Source organism: Acanthopagrus latus, chromosome 21, assembly GCF_904848185.1.
Source record: "Acanthopagrus latus isolate v.2019 chromosome 21, fAcaLat1.1, whole genome shotgun sequence".
Taxonomy (NCBI): domain Eukaryota; kingdom Metazoa; phylum Chordata; class Actinopteri; order Spariformes; family Sparidae; genus Acanthopagrus; species Acanthopagrus latus.
In genome coordinates, this window is record NC_051059.1 from 10,601,638 (window position 1) to 10,617,133 (window position 15,496).

The following is a 15,496-nucleotide window of genomic DNA, read 5'->3' on the forward strand; positions in this document are numbered from 1 at the left end:
AGAAGTTTATGTTTTATAATGATTTTTCTACTTTGATTAAAAAATATGTAGGGAAAATAAAGGAGCGCAGATTTTGGCTGTGACTGCCTGATGCAATCTACTCAACATGCATACAAAACAAATAGGTCATTATTCTGTTTAAGAAAAATGACTAAGAGGTAAAATAGTAAAAAATCTGCACCATTAAGGCACTGAAAAACCCTTGTGCCCTGTAAAATCAGGAATGTCGACAAATGAATAAGTAGAATGGAAAGCAGAAATGTTGCAGTGTTTACTCTGAGTGTTCTCCTCTTCCTCCTCCCTCTTGCCAGCGTGGAGGATCATCCCTCCATTGAAGCACTGTAAGAAACATGGAGGCTCCTTTCCTTGCTGCACCTGAACCTAAAAAATGTAGACACAGAGTGGAGATGATGAAACTAATGCAAACAAAACACTACTTTACACACACGACTACGCACAGTATATACAGACCTGATTTGAAAAGGAAAAAGTAGTTGTTAGTTCACACATACAGCTACTTGATATGAAGGTTACAGGGTATAGTGGGTGTCTGGGATGTAAGAGTGAACATCAAACTTTTCTGTAGCTGTTTTCAAGCCGCAATTCCATTTCTGTTAGATACATTTGAAGTTTCTGTTATTTGGCCTCATCTCTTGTACCTGAGCTCCTCTTTCTTCGTCCAGCTCCACCGTCATCAACGCTGATGTCCCCTTCTCGCTGACGGTAGAGTGTCGACCCTGCCAGAAGAAGTAGCAGCACTTCTCCTTCCCCGGCCCGGTGCTCCTCACCTCAGGGTTCTGCCTACGACCAACTGGGACACACAGACCGAACACTACATGAAAACATTTTTCTGTATCGTCAGTTCTGTTAAAACAATAATTTTTTTGTTGCCTGTCTTTGTGGCTAGAAGCTTATTTTTCCACAGCTGGCAACTTATGTTTTACTCATTGGTGTTCAGTAACAAAGATTACATCTAGTTACAACAAAACTTGGTGCTCTGTAACTTTGTTTAGTGTGATATTTGAATTAAGTTTGGGTTAAAGGTTGTTTTTCTGTTGGAGTATGAGGACCACAGTGACTGACCTGAGGTGCTGACCATGTACTTCCACTTGACTACGTAGGCGTCGCCCTCATGGAACTGGCCGATGCTCTGCCGTGGCAGACGACTGTAGTCGAACTCCAGGATGTGCCAGACGTCCACTGACACTGTGCTGATCTCCTGAGTCCTCATGTGATCCTCAGTCTCCACCGGGCCGTAGCCTCGACCGACATTTACCCCGTCCAGGATGGTGGAAATGGATGACTGGAGGACTGGCAGCATCAGGGTGGCATTGTAAGGTCGGCATTCTCGCCCCGGGGCCTCCTGAGAAAAAAAAAGGACAAAGATCACAGATAAATACACATGCAACCATTCTTGTTACTTGAGGTTCAATCAGCATCCACTTTCTTCTTCTGGTTGTTTTGGTCCCAGTGTGTATCCAACAGTTCCTGGCAACATTAACCGAGTTTAAGTTTGAGCCACAGTCCAATAAATAAACAGAAGGGGAGATAAAGAAAACATATGTGTGACTTTTAACGCACCTTCTGCTCAGGTATGAGCTCGCAGACTTCCTTTGGTGATGGCAGCTTCACTTCAGTCCAGTCCATAAACTTCTCCTTGAACAAGATTGTCTCATTGTGCTCTGTCAGCCTGCCGAATATCGCCCAATCGGGGCGGCCCTGGCCCTTCCTGTCAGTGAGGACACACACAAAGAGACAGAGAAAAGATTTCAAGATTAAAATTCATGACAAATCAAAGATCATTACATTCCTGTGAGTGTGAATGTGCAAGTGATTATAAGGACAGCAGTTTGTTATGTACACTTTTGTTTTTCAGATCAAGTATATCATCGCTGAGGCACAAATATGAAGGCAATGATCATATAATCCTAAAGATAAAAACAAACATAAGAGCGCTTGTGGCTTTTATTTAGTAATTTTATGAGATCAGATTCAGTTTTAGACTATAACAGATTTTTTAAAAATTAGGACATTTCTAGAAGGGTTATGTTAGTAGCTGCAGTTGTCATGGGTCATGTAGTAATGATTTACATTAAAGATGGCCCTGACAAATTTAAAAATAAAAGCGTTTATCTTTGTGTGTCTTGTATCTATTGTGTTTGGGGGTTATGGACTGACACAGTCACATCATGCGAATCACCTCCCATCACAGGATAAATGTTAATGAAATGTCACAGCAAGTGATAAAACAAGTGTCTGTGTTTCCTACCTGGGTATGAGTGTGTTGCAGCCTCCAGGGTCCAGCGGGTTGACGTCACAACAGGTGTAGTCAAACATCCCATTCCAAAGGTGTTTGGCGAGCTGGAAAGCCACTTTCCTCTGGGCCAGAGTCACCTCTTTACCATGCCACACGTACACCTCACTGCCAAAGTCAAACACCAACACCTGCAGCACGCACAGCACAAAGACACAAAAAACATAGGAAGCATAGGTGAGTCAATTTTGTTTGTTTGTCGTGACTAACACGACACAGCTGATTCATTCTCAACAGATGCCTGTACAAGAATATTCTAATTTAAATAAAAAGATAGAATATAACATAAAAACACACATTTTTTTGCACAGACCTAAACTAATAAGACCACAGAAGAAGAAAAAAGACTAACTGTACACTAACACTTCAACATTACAATGTAACTACAGTGTCCCCCTAGCTACAGTTTCTTGAACCCATTTAATTTTTCAGCAACAGCAGCAGTGCACAGATGGATGCAGGAGGTACTCGCAGTGGCACCTGCTGTTGCTAAGCAACAAATTAAAAGCACCGTGAAGCAAAAATCTCCTCTTGAAAAATTGAAATATTACAAAAATTTACATTCAGAGCTTGTTGCCATAAAGTCTACTCTCAGATACTCTAATTACATTATAACATGATAGGAAGTTGCATATTGTAGGTGCAACATTACATTCTGGTAAGTGCTAGTTCAAAGGCACCATGGTTGCTTATAGTCAAAAATTCTATTTATCTAATCCAGGTTAGAAACACTGACAGCACAGCCTTTACAGCCATATACTGAAACGAGAAAACAAAGGGTGTTGAGAGACTTTGTGGACCCACAAAAAGCCCCACTGACCTCCTTGGCTTCAAGCAGAGAGCTGCGTGGGACCTTCCCCCACTCGTCATCATCAGGGACTAGTTTGTCATCCAGCAGTCTGAAGATACAGTTGGTTTCCACAATGGCATTCTCAAACTGCTCATCCTCCTCTGGTGGACCTGCCGCTGCAGTGCAATTGGACAGACATATAATGTCAGTGTGGCTGTCTGCATGCCTCCTAAAGCACCCGTAAAAAAAGGTTCAGTGTTACCAGGATATCTCTACACACACTGTAAGACAAGTCGAACATCATTGACACCTGTAATTAAAATGGGATCTGTACCCTGTATTTCAGGTAATAAACAATACAATCTTGCCTTTAGGTTTATGCCTGGTATTTTTAACACGTTCTTGTTATCCTTGTTGAGAACAGATCTCTGTCCTATAGATCAAAACATGTGTAATTGCAAGTGGCAGCTAATTAGCCCCAGACTCCCTGAAAACAGGGGTTTTGTGAGTTGTTGATCATCTATATGCCGTGTTAACAGCAGATCAGCTCCACAGTTATTTCTTAAAGTACATCATTAATTGTCACTTGTATTGCTTTCAAGTTCACACAGTTCTGTTGAATAACACATCTTTTGGCACTTTCCTGTCTCAAAGTAGGCATTTAATCAACAATTATATGTGTTTCAGACTTTTCATGTGCTCGTTCCCTAAATTCAAACATATATTTCACATGAATGTCACATTGTGTACAAATGCAAGCACGTTGTACTTAAAATCTGATGTTGTCAAGCAGATGTGATCAGATTCTGATCTTGGCACTTTTAAACCATTCAACTTGCACTTTTAATTATCCGAACAACATGTCCCAATAAAGATGTTTTATAATATCCATTATAATTGGGATCAAACTGCCGGCAAAAAGTTTGACTATTACAGGTTCATGTCTTACGTTGATAAGCAGTCTGTCCTCCTAGGATTGTCCAGAACTGCTGGGTATCTGGACCCTGTGGGTTCACCCCTTCCTCGATGGTCAGCACCTGGCTCGCCCTGCAGCCCATGTCCTTCTTCGTCTGGATGAAGGTGGCTAAATCTATTGCCTACAGGAAAGAAACCTATATATGTAACATGTCTTTTTAAAAAAATAGTGACAGAGACAATGAAGTCTCAATGTTGACTTTGATGTGAACAACAAGGAAATTGGACTTTTCTAATTAATCCAGGGATGGTGGTGTGGTGAGAACTGGCTGAGTCCTAGCTGAATACTGCTGGAGGGTTTTTGTGCACGAAAACATAAAACAATGAGTAAACAGCACTGAACAAGGAGTCAGAGAAAAACAAATGTTTATCAGAAAGTGTCTAGACGGACATCCTTTGGGGAAATGGAAGAGCTGTAGTCTAGCCTGGAAGCATGTGTTGGATGAGGAGCACAGATGGATATTTGTGTCAGTGTGTGTTAATGTGTGTACGTTAGAGTGTGTGTGTGTTGGGAAAGGAAATGAGAGGCAGAATCATCAATGAATCATCTATGTCCGAATGCCAATATTACAACAGTAGCTTTGATGCTGGACAAACCAAAGCTCTTGGGTATAAGAAACAGTTGGTAGTGATACAGGTAAAGGGCTGACCTTAGCCTTTTCAATAACGTTTGAGAACTCTCCAATCCAGACGATGCAGTGCTCTGGAGTGACCAACAGGAAACTGTCGCCACTGTTCAGAGATGATGCTCTTGGCTCCACTAATCTGGTCTGAACATGACGACGACCTGGAGAGGAAAGAGTTTTCTGCTGAGTATCCTTCCTTTAAAGCATATGGGCCATGAAATGTCTTTATTTCCCAAAGTATTGTATTGGATAGATTGTCGGTGGACAGTTCTGTTTAAAACTAGCTTTCAATTAAAGGTTGAGATCCATCATCAGTCTAAAAAGAGTCAGGAAAGAATATTCACAAGATGGCGGAAGGGGTCATGCAGGTATAACTAATCATATAATACTGTACTGCTCAGCAGAGTCAAGCAGTGTTTTTACCTTTGATCTGCATCAACATGAGGTTCTTGTAGGGCACGGCACTGTTGTTGGACATCTGCTCAGAGATGTTGACGCTGCGCAGACTCACGCTGCTGAAGTTCTCTTTACTGGCCAGACCTGCCAGAGCAGCGTCGGAGTACTCAGAGGTTTTATTTACTGGAAAGAAAAAGAGTACATATTTTTATAAAAGCATGGAGCCCCGCACGAGGGGGTAAAAAAAAATAACATAAATGCTTCATTAAATTTCAAAGAAAGTAAATCCCAGCTGTAAACAGTGCTACAGAAGTGGGTCACATGAGGCTGCATTCCAATTAGAGCTGTTTATCCAATAAGAGGCTGAGATTGATGTAGTTTTGTAGGCTGTACACAATGTTTCCAATTTTCGACTACAAACAACATGACAAACACAAACACATACTGTGCATAAACACACAGGGTCATCCCTACACTCACTCTTCTCAGCCTTCATCCTCTTGCTCTCCAGCTGTGCCACATTCAGTCTCTCCTCAGTGTACTCGTGTCTGATGTCTTCTCTGGCTGCCAGCATCTTCAGAGGGTTTCTGGATGACTGGACGTTCCTGGATGGACGCACCGAGCGCTTATGCTGCACCATGGCTGAGGTCAACCTGAAAACAAAGAGAAGCATATGAGCACACATGCAGGTGATGAATGAGATGTATGAGTCAGGAATTATTAGAAGCTTCAATGTTTTCTTACTTTGGAGCCTGAGAACCGAATATGGTGTCAAAATCCTCGTTAATCTCGATCCTGGTGGGCATGCGTGGAAATTCAGCAACGCGTCTGTAGAACTTGGAGAAGATTTCATCATCCAGCTTCATCACTTCCTTCACTGCCTTCTCAGTAACTGTTATGGTGGTTTCCTGGAGACCTGCCACTGATCAACAGTGAGAAGGAAGAAGAGAAACAAGATTAGGTCCTAATCCAATAATGAAATCGACTCACATCCAGGGAAGAATTATCAGGAGAGAAACAGAATGATGATGAAGATGATGAAGGACCGCTGCACGCTAAGCAACCACCCACCAAATGAATACGAATTATAATTAAAAAAATTCTTCAGAGGTGAATACTGATACTGTGAAGCTGACTCAAGAGGTTGTTTATAAAAATAGGATTGAAGGAGCTTAAAGTAGAGCATACCTTTGCTATTCAGACGTCCCAAGAAGCTCTCCAACTTGTCTAGTTTCTTATCAGATTCCATGTCTGGTCTGGCCTCAATTTCTGTAAATGAAATCATTCAATGATTCTGATTGACTCATGTTGACATAGATCAAATTATCTTTAACCAACAAAAAAAACGTCATGATGATGCACAGTATTGGCCTGTTTCACTATGATTTACCAATTAATAGGGTTTTAAGTTACTCAATATTTTATTATGTTATTTCTGAGCTTGTTTCAATAATTATCAATTGTATGTTGAACTTTGAACTGAATAAAAAGCTCAACAGTGAGTCATTTGGCTAAAGCAGCATCAAATGTGAACAATAATTTCAATCTATTTGTTTAAAATCTGAAACAATATACAGAGGTTTATAAAAATCCTTTGACTGTGGTTTCTTTAGCTGTGACAGTGAAGTCACAGGAAATCTGTCTCACCGTCTTGTGGTTTGTTGACAGCAGGCGAGCTGCTCTTGAGTTTGGTGGAGACTGGTGACAGTATGGGACTGATAACTGAGGAGGAGGCTGCCAGGCCTGTGGACACAGAGAGAGAAATTTACAGTAGAGATAACTGTCTACTTTTACTAGTACATTTTCAAATGATTATCTTTATAAACCACTTAAAAGAAAAAAGTGATATATTATCATTTTATTCAAGGAAAAAACATTTACATGATAACATTCAGCTCTCAAAGTAAGTGTCTCTTTGGAGTTTGCACTTGGTGACTTCACACATTAGCACCTCCAGATGGTCAAGAAAAAAATCACAATTTTGACAAAGTCTGGAAAATGATTTAATGTGAAGTGAACTCCTGCAAAGCTGTTTTGATTTTCACTTCCACTTGAGCATGAAAGGTTTTCCACAAATAATCATACTAAGAACTTAAATTTAAAATACGCTGACAAAAAAGTAATACTGGGAAACAAATCTGAGTTTGTGTTAGGGAAAGTGCATGTGGAACAATGACTGTCTGTTGTAGGACCTTTTAGTCTAACGTATTGGGCGTATTTTTGCATAAAAGTCATGCCCCGTGGCATTTTCAAATAGTGTACACTTCGTTGAAGATGGGTGGATATCAGCACATTTGTGCACTGACCTTTCTTGACCATACGTGCAGCCACAGTGTATTGGGTAGAATCATTGGCCGCTCCTTTGCCCTTTGTCTTCCAGGAATCCTCACGGACTGAAATCATCTGTTTCCTCTCCTCAATGGTCATCTTGGCCTCGATCTCCTCTCCCGCCTTCTGCACAGACCAGAGAAGAACGAACAAATTATCAAATTATGAAAGATTACTATGTTAAAGTGGCAAGTGATGCATGCAAAACTATAAAATAAACTCTGCACAATGAGGCTGACTGTCAGCTGTGATTTCAGGGTACTTTCAGCCATGTTTTCAAAACAGGTTTATGAGCAGCACGGAAAAACAAGATCATGGAGCAAAACCAAACATCTTTCAACGACCATTGCATCTACTATCCAAGAGTAAGAGAACTAAATCACCTCTAACAGCTTCACTTTACCTTCACGTGACTCCACGCTTTCCTTCATGTAGCAACAGTGTCAAACCAAGTAGATATAAAAAGATCTGAGTCACCTGAGCATGCTGGGTGCATGTCCTTTCTAACCTTTATAAACGTCTTTATTCCACAGTAGGAGTGTTTGCTTGGCACTGAGCTGTATTCATGCAGTCAGAACCAAATACAAATCAACAGTGCCTAAACTGACTTTCACACCAGCAGCTGTAAACCAAGCAGACACGATAAGAGCCCAGTCCATGCAGCGTGTTCAAGCGTATCAGGTGCATGTCCTTACCTGACTATGATGGTCAATATACTGACACTTTTGACCAAGGGAGATAGGAGGAGAATAGGTGGAAGAGAAAACAGGTTCCTGAGGATGAAGAGGTGGATGGAAAAATGAAAGAAAGAAAAGGAGGAAATGGAAGAAAAAATGATGAGCGTGAAAGATAAGGAAGGAGGATAAAGGAGGGATGCAAAGGACAGAAGACCAGAAACCGGGAATGCAACAGGACAGTTGTTAAACTACTCGCTCATCTTCAACTTCCAGACCTGATCGTAAAGCTCAATGTTATGCTCAACATTAAACAAACATTTATCATAAAATTAAATGCACATTGCAAACATCAATTTATCAAAAGAAGTGAAATTGCTAGTGAAGTGCCATGCATCCACACATAAAAATGCAATTAAAATCATCAAAGGCCCTTGAACAAAGTACATTTCTACAGTAAGAAAAGCAGCACACTGTAAGTTGAGACAGGCACAGTTTGTCACAGTCACAGAAGGTCACATATTACATTACCAGTGCAGTGCAATCACAGCCTAAAGCTTACAGGTGCATTAAATCAAACTGTAGTTGGTAGATTTAATATATAATCTACACATATAATGACTCTTAACAATTCACAGCCACATATTCTTATGAGGCCTAAAGAACTAAAAAGATTAACTGTGGTGCTGGTAAAAAAAAAAAAAAAGCAACAATAAATATCCTAAAAATTAACAGAATATTCTTCCCTCAGATTTATCTGACCCCACTGAACTACTGATCTATAATCAAAAGGGACAGTTCACCCCAAAATCAAATAATAATTGTTTTGTCCTACCTGGTGTTGAGCAGTTTCATGCAGGAGCTATGCATCTGCATCATGGTAGCTAGTTTACTGAGCTAAGTCAGAAGTCAGAACATAACAGCTCAGCCAAGATGGAGGCCATCAATGTGTACTTCATGGCGCTCAGCCTGGGCCCCATGAGTAGATGCATGCTTCAGTCTGCACAGTGATTAGGTTGTTTTGCAGATAGTTGGTACATGAAACTGCTCACAACATGGACCATCGTCTATCTTGAGTAACTAGGCCAGAGTTGCTGAGTTTTCAAATGTATCTTTAGGCGCTCTGAGCAGTCATCCAGTTCCATTATTTTAAAGAGAAGGCAGACAACTGTGCACCTGCAATGCATTTTTTTTTTTTATCCCTTATCGCTCTTCAAAGATATGCTTTTCTCAAATGCAACTAAAAATGGCATTTATACACCTGAAAACATTTCTATGTTCCCATGTATGTATTCTATAATAAAGCTGTTATGTTGTTTCCAACTACAAATGTCTAGCTATCACAAAATAAAGACACTTTGGCCAGAAGGTTTTCTGGCCATTAATGCTTAATTTACTGTCATGAACAACTGTTTTAATTAATTCAAAATGCAAAACAAAATTGATGTGAGAATTTCTCAGTTCACTTTGAAGTGAATTGATTACTTAATGCCCCTTTACGACTCAGCAAAAATCTGAGGAAAGCGTCAAGTGCACACAAAGCTGTGATTGGACAACACAGGTCCCACACGAAGCTGATTGGTTTTGGAGTTGTTGTGCGGGTCTTACCCACAGCTGTTCAGACACTGACACAGACACAGCAGAGTAGTCTTGAACAACCACCCCTTCCTCCTGAGGGGTTAAAAACAGGGGAAGTACTTGGTCAGAGGGAGGGAGGGGGGAAGACCATTGTTGCTCTAATGGGTTTTTGGGGTGAGACTGCCTGGAGGATTACCATCCAGGGTTTAAGCAGGCAGCTTCGCCCAACAGAATACTAATGTGAAGTAGATGAGCTGCAGTGAAAAGTTTAAATCCTGAAATTAGAGCTTATTTGAACTTATAAATTAAGTTCTAGCTGCTGTTCAAACCAATAAAAGATGCATGTAAATACATTCTTTCCTTCAATGAAGCTTTCAAAGTAATTATTTAAACTTAGCCTGAAGCTTAGCCAAATCTGATCTCATAAAAAGGAAAGTCTATTCCCCAAACCCCAGACTGATAATTCTTCAAGCAGACTGTCCCATATGCTTCCTGGTTTACAGCCTAAGGGGGCTGGATGCTACACTGATCTGGAACACTGGGCTCAAACAACAGATGGAGTAAAGGAGGAAATGAAAGGAGCACTTATCTAAGATAGCGAGGAGAGGAGCTGGCATGGTAACCATGACGGATGGGGTGTGAAATGTGGCACTTGTGTTTACTCTGATTACTTTGGTAAAGCTGTTAAACCATTATATCCTTTAGTATAACATTTTTTATTCGACTATGTATCTTTTAAATCCACTGTCAATGGTACAGGGTGAAAAGAAAGAAACCTAACTTCGATCTGTGCTAATTTCTGATTTTGACCAGCTGTGTAGCAGAGATTTAAGGGTTTTCTTTACTTTAAAGCATCTTTCCATTATGTCCATCCATCAAACAAACACATAGATAGCAGCTCTTAAAGATTTATAAAACTCAGATTTAACCACATTGCTTGATTAACAGTAAATTTACATGCAACAATTCAAAATCTTCATGAAGATTTCCTTTTGATTCAATTTGGAGGATGTTTTATTTTATATATTTTCCTGAATGTACTGTTTGGTTTAATGGATGGTGTGTAAAGAAAAAGAGAAATAAATGAAAAGATACAAGTTGTAGGCCAGTTGTTTAGATTTAGATATTATACTTGTACAGTGATGTATAATACATTTCTGAAGATATCACAGATGTGTGACAAAATGTTGCTAATGTGTCTGAACCAAATATACTATATCTATATGTGTGTATGACAGGGTTGGTGTGAACATGATTTGAGATATTTATGATGTGTAGTTCAGACTGACCTTCTTCTGCTCTGTCTCCCACAGCTGACCCTGCTCCTCGGTGGACGCCACCTTAACCACTTCCTGTTTCTTGTTGATCCGGTTCCTCCAGTCCTCCTCGCCACTCTTCTTCAGCAGTGCCACTCTGACATAAAACAAACAAAATGATCTTCATTAGAAACTGTGTGTACCTCAACTCCACAGACTCATCCGTAGGTCAGTCATTACAAAATCATGGTGAGCAGCCAATCATTGCTCAAACACACTGTACACATCATACTTAATACTAAATGTTGGGCTGAGTTGCCAAAATTTGTTGGAATGATGCAACCATAACAAACATGAAGTCTTGGATTTGAATATCTAACTCAGTTTGAACATCATATGACTTCAACAGAGAGCTGAATTAACCTGACACAAAATATGTTATGTGTGGTGGATTCACAATAATGATACATCCTGACTTTATTGTGTCACCCCTAACATTTCTCTAGTTGTATATGATTTTCTAGAATAAATCTAAAGCTAAACTTCTGCAATCAACACAATTTTGTTTCATATTACAGGTGTAAGTCTTCATCGAGACCAGCTACTGTATCATAGTGATATCAGACTCTTGCTACTCAATTTAAAGCCAATTTCAGTCACCACAAAGACACTGGTCAGGGATGAAGCTTTGCAGCAACTAAATTTATTTTCAAATCTTTTAAGCTTATTAATTCTTTAAGTAGTAAAATACCAATTAGAACAGTGTCATAATTGGTAGTTACGTACTCAGTAACAGTGGAATTGACCCTTTGTCAAACTAGCTAACAGTGCAAACAGTGTTTAATTGTTATGGGTTTTGCACTATTACTGCTAACATGTGTGCTAACAAAAGAAAATGGCTTCAGGATTACCATGGGAGTTCAAAAAAAAGAGCGACTCGTCCAGGGTGTACCCTGCCCTTTACCCAGAGAGATAACTGAGATTGGCTCCAGAAACCCCCGTGAGCCCTTGAAAAAGGGGATAAGGCGGTTACATCTCCACGACCCTCATGAATAAGCGATTGATAATGAGATGAGAGAGAGATGAGAGATGTATTATTTCCATAGAGGTCATAAAGAAAAAAATCCTTCAAGGGTGAAAAACCAGGTCAGATAATTCTGCTCCATAGCCAGCGAACATGACCGTTTAAAAAGATCTATACAGTGCTGATAACGAATCACTGAGAGGTAAAACAAAGTATGTCATCATCTCTGCAGCTTGAATGTGGACAGGGCAGAAATTAGGGCATGAGGAGGAACTGCTAAATCTCAGAGGATCTCTTCAGTCCAGACAGGAGAAACACAATGTTGCTAAAAAATGTTCTTTCACCTCCAAAAATGTGACAGGGTTTGTACTGCAAGGAAAAGGGCAGACAGTGACTTTAGCCTTGTTCTGTCAAACACTGCAAATTTATTAAACACTGGCTTCTCAAATAGCACGAAAAAATTTCTGTCGGCCCCCGATCATTGCTGATCTCAGTTTTGACCTTTGTGGACGTTATCAAGGTTGACCTGTCCGTGCAGCTTTGCAAGGCCTCAGGTTTTTAGAAGCCCTTTATTCGCATTCATTTTATTGTTGATCTGCCGTTGCTTTTCTTAAGGGTGTTAATTCTTAAGGGTGTATTCACTGCAACAGTGAATACATGTTCATAGTGGATACTTGTTGATGAACATAAGTGACTTGCTTGTCTCTCCTACATTGTCTCTAAGACCTTTAACAATGGCTATAGTCATAAATGTTGTGTTCTGGTTTTAAAGACTCCATTACAGATAAAAATGTACAGGAAAGTAAAAGTCCAAATTTGAGATCTTTGGTTCCACCCTCCGTGTCTTTGTGCGACGTAGAAAAGGTGGGCGGATGGTTTCTACATGCATGGTTCCCACTGTGAAGCATGGAGGAGGAGGTGTGATGGTGTGGGGCTGCTTAACTGGTGACACTGTTGGGGATTTATTCAAAATTGAAGACACACTGAACCAGCATGTCTACCACAGCATCGTGCAGCGACTTGCCATACCATCAAGTTTGCGTTTAGCTGGACCATCATTTATTTTTCAACAGGACGATGACCCCAAACGCACGGCTAGTGTGCTGCGCCAGATGACCTGGCCTCCACAATCACCTGACCTAAACCCAGTCAGATGGTTTGGGATGAGATGGACTGCATAAAGGGCCAACAAGTGCTCAACATCTCTGGGAACTCCATAAAGACTGTTGGAAAACCATTTCAGGTGACTACCTCATGAAGCTCATCGACAGATGTTGCCAAGAGTGTGCAAGGCAGTAATCAAAGCAAGAGAGAGAGAGAGAGAGAGAGAGAGAGAGAGAGAGAGAGAGAGAGATATGCTATATATATATTGGCCCTACCCCTACCCCTTTTATTTTTTGACAATTACATATTCTTGTTCCCAAATGCCCTTTTTATTTTGATCTTCTTTCTTTGTATATTCTCTATATAGAGCCTCAATGGGAGTGACAAAATGACAAAACAAAAGCGAAACAAAGAAAAGGAGTCTGTATTTAATTGTGGTTCCTTACTAAATGTTTTAAATAACAGACAGACCTCTAAACAACACTAAACTAATGTCTTTCAACATATTTCATGTCCTCCTGAAAGCTGAAAAGGTTTGATGAGGAACTGGTTACCTGGGATACAGACGTGCTGTGTACTGTTTGAAAATCAGTACACTGTTGTGACAGAAGTGATGACGAAAAATGCAGCGGAGACAAATTGTGTCACATTTAGAGCGTTCCTGTAAAAATAGCCTTTTCAAGCCTTTAAAGTTATGTCACTGTTATTCAGCTTTTTCTTTTTGCTAAACCATCCAGTTTCCTTGTGGCCTGGTTGCAAATGTTCCCAGGCCATAACTGGTCCACCATCCAGACGATAACAGAGAAAAACACTAACACAGTCCAGAACAGCTTTACAATATTCAAATTTGGTCTAACTAAGACAAAATAACAGTAAATAAAATGCACAGTTTGTGGTAGGGCACTTTGTGAGGGATTAAGAGTGAAGAGCACCAGTTTAGTTTTCTATAGCTTTAGCAAATTATTTCTGTGACCTTTAAAATAAATTGATCAAGGTTTTTGGCAGTTAGTTAGTTCAAAAGTTCAGCTGTCACTCACCTCTCCTTGATGGACATCTGTTTAGAGGACATGCCGTCAGACAGTTGTTCTCCAGAATCTGTGGGGGACAGCAGGTCTCCAGAATGGACGCTGTGCTTGCTGAAGTCCTCGCTGTGGTCCAAGGGCAGGGACTGGGACTTGATCAGCGCCTGGGGGAAAGACTGGGGTTTGGGAGGTGTCTGTGGAGGCACCTGGGGTTTGGGCTGAGCCTGGGGTGCTGTTTGTGGGTAAGGCTTTGGGAGAGGCTGGACGAATCTCTGAGGTTTTGGATGGTTTTGTGGGGACTGAGTGAAAGGTTTGGGGTATGTCGGTGGAGGCTGGGAGTGCGGCTGGTGCTGGATGTCTGATGAAGGTTTGGGTAGGGTTGGAGGAGGCTGCTGCGTGAAAGGTTTAGGAAGAGTCTGAGGTGGCTGGATGTTGGATTGCCGCTGCTGTTGGCTGCTTGAAACGTGAGACACTGTCCTGGATGACACTTTAGCTATCAGTGGCCTCAGTGGTGCAGGATGATCCGGCAGGTCTGAAAGAAAAGTATACAGTATGTACATTGTAAGTCAAATTAGTGTTTAGAATCAGCCATAACATGTTAAAATCAATGTTTTATTCAGTAAAGCTTGTAAACACTGTAAACACACTTGGTGAGGGTCGAAGGATGAGGGGATGAAATATTAATAGTACTGACACTTTTGGTGAGACTGAGCATTGGCAGCATGTGGGATCTTCTTTTCTTAAAACAGAGGCGATACTTTCCAACACCCCAGCATCCCACTTATTTTAATGTGTGAATACATAATAACTTAGAATGCACACATGCAGGAAGGAAAAGCAATTAGTATAATAAAAATGATGTCTGTGTCCAATCTGTATTGATCACAGTTTGGATCAACATCTTAGGTTTAAAGGCTTGACTTTAGTTAAGGTCAGTGGAAGGATTGGACTTAGGGTCCCCAGGGAATTAGTAAACGCAAGTGCCTGGAGCCGCATGATACTATAGCACTACATTTTAGTTTAGATTTACCCATGCAGAACTAAGACTAGAGCCTGCAGACAAGGCTTTCATTGTGTCCCTGCCGTCCTCTACCTGCTTCATGTAAGTGCCAGCCAATTGTTCTGCACTCTCTCACTGAGTGCATTCATCTTTTTGTGTGCATGCATGGGAAAAGACCACCCCGAGACACATTCTGCGTTAGCACATAAAGAAACAGGTCAGGCCTATTAGACTGTAGTAGTGCACGGCCAACCCACAGGCGTAATATGGTGCAAGGGGACCACAGCCCCTTTGTAGGCCATGACAGTGTGCACACACAGTTCGATTCAAATATCCTTGATGTCTGTTAACTGACAAACAGCATGTCAGGAAAGGGCTTCCTCTTTCTAGACAAAGGGAGCCACGAGGC

General features: G+C 40.8%; 1 protein-coding gene across 7 annotated transcripts in view; it reads right to left on the reverse strand.

The window, feature by feature from the left end:
* The window catches only part of svilb (supervillin b), a 39,242-nt gene that overhangs the window by 6,606 nt on the left and 17,140 nt on the right, over positions 1–15,496 (reverse strand). For 6 of the 7 annotated variants that reach the window (XR_005072275.1, XM_037085154.1, XM_037085153.1 and 3 more), the window contains exons 16-33: positions 14,103–14,619; positions 10,971–11,094; positions 9,712–9,774; positions 8,125–8,202; positions 7,408–7,555; positions 6,749–6,844; positions 6,290–6,370; positions 5,846–6,023; positions 5,582–5,754; positions 5,129–5,284; positions 4,730–4,866; positions 4,054–4,201; positions 3,135–3,280; positions 2,270–2,445; positions 1,582–1,729; positions 1,084–1,363; positions 660–811; positions 276–381 (exon numbers count right to left, since the gene is read on the reverse strand). Coding sequence is in view for 6 of the 7 variants with exons in the window: in XM_037085154.1 (XP_036941049.1) it covers positions 276–381; positions 660–811; positions 1,084–1,363; positions 1,582–1,729; positions 2,270–2,445; positions 3,135–3,280; positions 4,054–4,201; positions 4,730–4,866; positions 5,129–5,284; positions 5,582–5,754; positions 5,846–6,023; positions 6,290–6,370; positions 6,749–6,844; positions 7,408–7,555; positions 8,125–8,202; positions 9,712–9,774; positions 10,971–11,094; positions 14,103–14,619 (2,907 nt within the window). In the remaining variant the exon portion in view is untranslated. The remainder of the gene's footprint in view (positions 1–275; positions 382–659; positions 812–1,083; positions 1,364–1,581; positions 1,730–2,269; positions 2,446–3,134; positions 3,281–4,053; positions 4,202–4,729; positions 4,867–5,128; positions 5,285–5,581; positions 5,755–5,845; positions 6,024–6,289; positions 6,371–6,748; positions 6,845–7,407; positions 7,556–8,124; positions 8,203–9,711; positions 9,775–10,970; positions 11,095–14,102; positions 14,620–15,496) is intronic. The other variant, XM_037085156.1, reaches the window with a different exon arrangement.